General features: G+C 47.9%; 1 protein-coding gene across 4 annotated transcripts; it reads left to right on the top strand.

The window, feature by feature from the left end:
- The first annotated feature begins 907 nt into the window (after positions 1-907).
- RITA1 (RBPJ interacting and tubulin associated 1) lies at positions 908-6,843 on the top strand. 4 transcript variants are annotated; one of them, XM_082202926.1, is made up of 4 exons: positions 909-1,085; positions 2,279-2,374; positions 4,114-4,479; positions 6,298-6,843. In XM_082202926.1, the coding sequence occupies exons 3-4, from the start codon at positions 4,193-4,195 to the stop codon at positions 6,830-6,832; spliced, it is 822 nt and encodes a 273-aa protein (XP_082059052.1). In that variant the 5' UTR covers positions 909-1,085; positions 2,279-2,374; positions 4,114-4,192; the 3' UTR covers positions 6,833-6,843. The 4 variants fall into 4 exon arrangements, with proteins under 4 accessions (XP_082059051.1, XP_082059052.1, XP_082059050.1 ...); XM_082202924.1 differs by having other exon boundaries at positions 909-1,185; XM_082202927.1 differs by lacking the exon at positions 909-1,085 and adding an exon at positions 1,209-1,440.
- The last annotated feature ends 393 nt before the right edge of the window (positions 6,844-7,236 follow it).

Genomic DNA, 7,236 nt, shown 5'->3' with positions numbered 1-7,236 from the left:
AGGCATATATGATTCCCAGCATGGGAACTGTAGTTTTCACCTCACGGAGCTAGAATTTCAGCATCCTTAACGGACTACAGTTCCCATAATTCTTTAGGAGAAATCAGGCGCTTTAAATGTGCGTTAGATGCGCTTTAAATGTCCACTGTGGTCTTTATGAACCACATACGCAAAACTTTTTTGCTTGCTTTTCTGCAACAGACCAAGGCTGCCCATGAGTAAGCCATACTGAATTCACTAGGGATTTCTTCTGAGTAGTCATGGTTAGGATTGCAGTGTTAAGACGGCTACTCATCTGCAAACTTCACGCCGCGGAAGTGAGAGGTGGTACTCATAGAAATCAATGGAGGGTTGCTCACGATAGCCCTGGAAAGGTGTTGGCATTGAGGCTGAGGATGCTCAAATAATCCTGCCCCACGTTGCAGCCAAAGCCAATTTCTGTAGATTGATTTCCTTCTAGCCCAAACCCGGTGAGTATTGCATGTATAAGGCTTCTTTCTGCGCTATTGGCCTGCATGTATTCATATTGCAGTTTAACTTAAAAAGTAAAAAGTAAAATTCCAGGTTTCAGAAGCCAGGAGAAAAACTGGGAACTCCTGATGGTACTGCTACAAAAAAGTGGAGGGGGCGGCGGCAAATCCTGTCCAGAGGGCCATCAAACTCTAAAGCCCTACATTTCTCCAGGGATTTCTATGGGACGTTCTTTCTTCCTGTTTAAAAGAGGGGGGAGTATTGAGCAACCGGAAGCCACTTAGACTATGTGAGTCAATCGATTCATTCTCCTCTTGGGAGTCCTTGTCTCCTCCGTAGAATGGTTTCGCCCAGTCCTCTCTTTCCCCCCCCCCCAGCCCCGCAAGGCGGCGCAGTCTCCACAGTTTTCATTCTACATTTCGGGTTCCGAAGTGAAACTCGTAAGTACTGGAGAGGAAGTATTATTAGTGATAGGAGGCGATTATATGAATCAATATTTTGGGGCGGAATCAAAGGTAGTTTCTCGCTGCAGTGCTTTGAAATAATATTTCCACACCAGCGGTGGTTGGGCTCTACGTTTGCGTTTCTGGCTGCGACTGGGCACCGGAAAGGAGGTCCGTATTGACCTCTTTGCTCAGGCATTTCTTTGGTTGTTTGATGTGTTGGGGAGAAGAAAGGAACGGCAAGCAGAACGAGGAGGAAAGCTGCAAATCCGTAAGTCTTAGGAGGGGAGGCGACCAGGTTTGCGGGGCCCGTGCCCGTTTGCAGAAATGTACATTCCTCCATGCAAATTGCTGCTTCGTCTTCCGCAACTGCATTTTGCATTCAGAGCGGGCTGTGATGCTTGCGTCTCCCAGGGAAGCGAGATCCAAACAACGCAGACAGCAGAGGGCAGTTAGACCGCTCGATCCTATGTCTGCTTATCGGAAAGCAAGCCCCGCTTGATTTTGACGTGGCATACTTCCAAGCGTGAGTGACTTGGGAATCTTTTGCTGGAAGATTCAGGGCAGATGAAAGAAAACCCCTCTCCAGGCAGTGCAGAGTTAAACTATGGAACTCCCTTCCAGAGGAGGCAGTGAGGGTCACCAACTTGGATGGCTTTAAAAGAGGATTGGACAAATTCAAAGAGAGGAGAAGGCTATTGAATTGATTTTAGAATGCTGTATCATTTTACTGTTGTTAGCCGCTCTGAGCCTGGTTTCGGCCGGGGAGGGCAGGATATAAATAAAATATTATTATTATTATATTGATGGAAACCGGGCAATGCTACTTAGCAATGCTTCCAAATACCAATTGCTGGGAAACCCAGAAAAGATGAGTTGATCTTGCGCTAAGGTCCCACTTGTGGGTTTCCCATAGAGGCATCTAGTTGGCCACTGTGAGAACAGGATGTGGGTCTAGATGGGCCATTGGCCTGATCCAGCAGGCTCTTCTTATGTTCATTGTAGTGTAGTAGTTAAAGTGTGTCAGAATAGGACCAGGGGTTCAAATCCCTGCTCAGCTGCAAAACCTGGGTGGGTCACAGTCTTCTCTGTCTAACCTAGCTCACAGGGCTGTTGTGAGGATTAATCGGGAGGAACAGAACTGTGTTCTGCCACTTTGACCTCCTTGGAGGAAAGGTGGGGCACAAGAGAATAAGCACAAGAAATCTCTGCCGAAAACTGATTCTAAGCAACTCTTCACATCAAGCCGGAGGGTTGAATTTGAATTTCTGCCTCTTGTGAGGCTTTTTAAAGAGCCTTTTCGCTCACAAGCATAATGTAATTTGTATGTAAATCCTACAAGACCTCTCTATTTTGGCCCTCAGGACTTGCCCCAGGCCTCATCCTGCATTTGCCCTGGTCAAAATTGTGTCCTTCAACTCTGATCAGGCCAATTTTTTACCTGGATGGAAGATCGAGAGGTGAGTGGGAGCCAGCCTACTGACACTGACATCCGTTGCCCCAACCCATTTTTGGTTCTGGCCCTGCCCACCACTGCCATGTGGCCCCTGGAAGTTCAGGGGTATTTACCGTATTTTTCGCTCTATAACACGCAGATTTTTTTCTCCTAAAAAGGAAGGGGAAATGTCTGTGCGTGTTATGCAGCGAATGTGTGGTCCCTGGAGCCGAAAAATCGGGCAAAAATCAAACCGCGCTTCAGGGAGAAGGGAAACAAACCTGAACAGAGGAAGTGGGTGCATTCCTGCATTCTGCCTCCGGGTCTTACTGCCCACCCTCTCTGTTTCGTTACTGTGTTTGCTCAAACGGAACAAAGAGCAGGGAAAGCCCCTCCCCTCCAGGCAAGAAGAGGGGAAAAGCAGACTGTCGCTCCTTCCTCTCTGTGCTCCGGTGCTGCTGAAAACATGCAGGTGGGAGAGAGAGACAGAGAGAGAGAGAGAGAGAGAGAGAGAGAGCGCTGGCTGGCTTGGGTGGGTGCGTGGGGGAAACTTTTGCCTTCCTTTCCTCCCTCCCGTTATACCCCACTCCTGCATTCTTAGCCCTTCTGTGTTTTTCCTTCCCTCCCCACTTAAAATGTGGTTAAAAAGCATGGATCCACATGGATCCTCAGGATTTTTGCACTGGGTCACCCCAAATTCACCATCAGAGCACATAGCATGTCCATGGCTACAGCCTGCCCCCCCAAAATCATGCACCCACTGTTGCCTGGGGCTGCAATGGTGCAAAAATGTGGTTAAAAAGCATGGATCCACATGGATCTTTGCATTGGGTCACCCCCAAATTCACCACCAGAGAACATAGCATGTCCATGGCTACAGCCTGCCCCCCCCCCCAAAATCACGCACCCACTGTTGTCTGGGGCTGCAATGGTGCAAAAACGTGGTTACATAGCATGGATCCACATGGATCTTTGCATTGGGTCACCCCCCCAAATTCACCATCAGAGCACATAGCATGTCCATGGCTACAGCCTGCCCCCCCAAATCACGCACCCACTGTTGTCTGGGGCTGCAATGGTGCAAAAACGTGGTTACAAAGCATGGATCCACATGGATCCTCAGGATCTTTGCATTGGGTCAGCCCAAATTCACCATCAGATCACATGTCTGTGGCCACAGCATGAAGCACAAAAATGATACATCCACTGTTTCATTCAGAATGTTTTTTCCCTTGTTTTCCTCCTCTAAAAATGATGTGCGTGTTATGGTCAGGTGCGTGTTATAGAGCGAAAAATACGGTATTTATTTTTCTCAAGTTGTGTGTCCTTCTCAGTTGGATCCTTTTACATGGTTTTGCACGTCGTGTGGTACTTTATGCATTGTGACTTGCCGTCATTTTTATTGATTATAGTTTAGTAATTTTTCCTTGTAAGCTGTTTAATTACTATTCGCTGATATTTAATTTTACCATTTACTAATATAATCTAACAGATTGTTGGAATATTGTTTATTTGATATAAGCTTATTTTAAAGTTATTGTGACTTTCTTTTTGGTATTGGATCAGATTGCTATAACAGGTGAGATCTTTGCTGTCGATTTTGTTGTTTGTTCAGCTTGTGAACCGCTTGTGTAGTGTAATATAGAAAGCCGGTATACAAATTGAAAGCGAAATGAAATGCCAAGATGGCGAAATGTGTCCTCACTTCTGCTCTACCCTATCAGTCTGACTTGGCATTCACCAGTGATGTCTTGCTTCATTCAGATCTTGCTTATGAACCTCTAAGTCTCCTGCAGACCTGGATGGCAGGGCCTGACCCGGCCGGCGTGGCTTAACCGGATCTATGAAGGCATCCACTGAGCTGGGGATCCAGCCCCGCCAGTTCCAACGCAGTGGGAGGAGAGGCTACAGGGTCACGGCCAAAGCCTCCTACGTGGACGAGTCGCTCTTCGGCAGCCCCACAGGACGACTGAACGCCAGAGCAGAGTTTGACCCGCCGTGGGTGTGTAAGAAAGCTAGTTCTCCGAGACCCCTTTTGTGGAGTCCCAAGACGACACAATGGGAGGTGGACACCAGCCCCTCGACAGTTGCTCCGCTCACCAACACTCCGAGAAAGGGAAATAAATACAGGTAGGGGAGGTTTTTATATGCCTGTTGTCTTTGTCCATGGAGTTTTCTTGGCAGGGATACTGGAGTGGCTTGCCGGTTCCTGCTCCAAGTGGATCATGTTTGGTCAAAACTCTCCACTATGACCTGTCTGTCTTGGGTGCCCTGCATGACATAGTTCATAGCTTCTCTGAGTTATTCAAGCCCCTTCGGCACGGCAAGGCAGTGATCCATTAAGATCCATATAGTTAAAGCTATGGTTTTCCCAGTAGTGATGTATGGAAGTGAGAGCTAGACCATAAAGAAAGCTGATCGCCAAAGAATTGATCCTTTTGAATTATGGTGCTGGAGGAGACTCTTGAGAGTCCCATGGACTGCAAGAAGATCACACCTCTCCATTCTGAAGGGAATCAGCCCTGAGTGCTCACTGGAAGGACAGATCCTGAAGCTGAGGCTCCAATACTTTGGCCACCTCATGAGAAGAGAAGACTCCCTGGAAAAGACCCTGATGTTGGGAAAGATGGAGGGCACAAGGAGAAGGGGACGACAGAGGACCAGATGGTTGGATAGTGTTCTTGAAGCTACCAGCATGAGTTTGACCAAACTGCGGGAGGCAGTGGAAGACAGGAGTGCCTGGCGTGCTCTGGTCCATGGGGTCATGAAGTGTCGACAAGACTAAATGACTAAACAACAACAACAACAGGGGAGGTTTTGAAGGAGCTGTGACAGTCCGCAAAAGTGAGATTGCCCTGCCAGGTTATTATTATATTTATATCCTGCCTTTCCTCCAAGGAGCTCAATTTGGCACAACTGTTGTGTCCGCCCCCTCATTTTACCCTCCCAACAATTGGTGGGTCAGGCCAATTTTCTTCAGCCTTGGGCCCCCAGATGTCTGTGACGGAATGTCAGAGCCAGCAGTGGTGTAGCAGTTAGAGGTGTCAGACAAGAACCTGGGAGATCAAGGTTCGAATCCCCCACTCAGCCCAGAAGCTTGCTAGGTGTGGCCCTGGGCCAGTTAGGGTCTCAGCCTAATCTACCTGGCAGGGTCGTTGTGGGGAACTAAATGAGGAGCAGGTGGGGAGAACCGCTCATGCCACCTTGAGCTCCTGGGATAAAAATGCAATAAATAAGTAACAATCTCCTCATCATCCCTGACCATTGGGGGTAATGGGAGTTCTAGTACAGCTGGAAAACCAAGGTTGAAGAATGCTGGGTTAGGCTGAGAGACTGTGGCTGGCCCAAGGTCATGCAACACTGCAAAAAAGAAAAGGAAAAAAGACTATGCCCTGATGTTCCCCACCTGATTTAATCAATGAGTAATTTCTCTTAAGATTTGTCCCAATATTGACTTCTGAGGCCCTTATTTGTGTGCCTCCTCCATGAGGGTTGCAAAACCAGAACGGGGCCTTCTCTGCAGTGGCTCCCCATTTGTGGAATGCTCTCCCCGGGGATGTTCACCTTGCGCCTTCACTATAAACCTTTAGGTGATAGGCGAAAACATTTCTCTTTAAAGCAGGCCTTTGGCTGATTGACATCCAGTGCTCTTTAAAAATGTTTTGGGGAGGGAGGGATTATTGGGGTATTCTTGGTTTGGTTTTTATTTTATTTTCATTATGTATTTTGTGATTGTGATTTTATGTTGTGAACAGCCCTGAGACTTATGGGTATAGGGCACTATACTACTACTACTACTATTAATACCCCACCCTTCTGGCTGGGTTGCCTCAACCACACTTTATGCATGGTAGTAACTTTGTGGTACTTAGAATGATTTCTCTAGGCCTGGTTCCTGTTTCCAGTAAACATCTCTCTCTTTCTCTCTCCCCTCATCTCTCAATGAAGGCTGAAAAGTCACACCCCATCTTACTGCGATGAGACCCTGTTTGGGCCAAAGCCAGGGAGCTGGGAGCAGGCGACTCCCTGGATGGTGAAGGGGGAAGTGGCTAAGCTCCGCCCTTTGCTTTTGACTCCGCCTTCTGCTGCGAGGGACCGGCCAGTCCTTTCCCCTCGTCCGAAGGACACGCCCCTGAGAGCCTTCCATCGGGAGACACTGGACACCCAGGGCAAAGAGGCATTTGGAACCTGGCATGGAGGAGAAAGTTCTTCTTGGGGGCATCCTGAGAACTGCTTAGATGCAGACAGCCAGGACTTTCTGGGGCGGCCGCCCCCACAACCTGTTATCCGGCTGTACAAAACTTCTGAGGGTTCCCAGGCCCACCTAAGCAAGCCAAGGACAAGTGTGGAGCAGGATCACCAATGTTCAGTGGCTTCCCCAGGGTCTCTGCCTAGACCACGTTCGAATAATTTGTCTGGGTCGTCATCTGCCAGGGTCATAAGAGCTACAAGCTCATGTAAGCCCAGGCCGCCCTGGAAATAAATAAATAAAAATATTGCTGTTCTCACATGTTCTGCATGCAAAATGACCACCAAAAGGGCCATGCTGTTTGCCCATGTTCCGTTAGGAATCTTTGCCGGTGGGCTCGCTAGCCTTAACAGTCTTTGCCTGTTCTTTGGTGCTGAGAGTGGTCGCGACAGCAGTACTGCCCTTCTTCATTCATAGATTTCAAAGTGATTCATAATTTAAAATATGAACACAAACAGTAAATGACCTCTTATATCAGTCGTATTCCTGCAGTAATAATGACAATAATCCCAAAGAAGCCCAGGGCAGTATAACTGTTTAAAACCTCCTCTCAAAACATTTGCCAGGAACAGTGTTTTTTGGCCATCAAATGCCTAGGTAAACAGGAATGCTCTTAGATTTCTCCTGAAAGTCAGTAA

Source organism: Podarcis vaucheri, assembly GCF_965113315.1.
Source record: "Podarcis vaucheri genome assembly, chromosome: 16".
Taxonomy (NCBI): domain Eukaryota; kingdom Metazoa; phylum Chordata; class Lepidosauria; order Squamata; family Lacertidae; genus Podarcis; species Podarcis vaucheri.
This window is presented reverse-complemented; position numbering and strand designations above follow the sequence as displayed.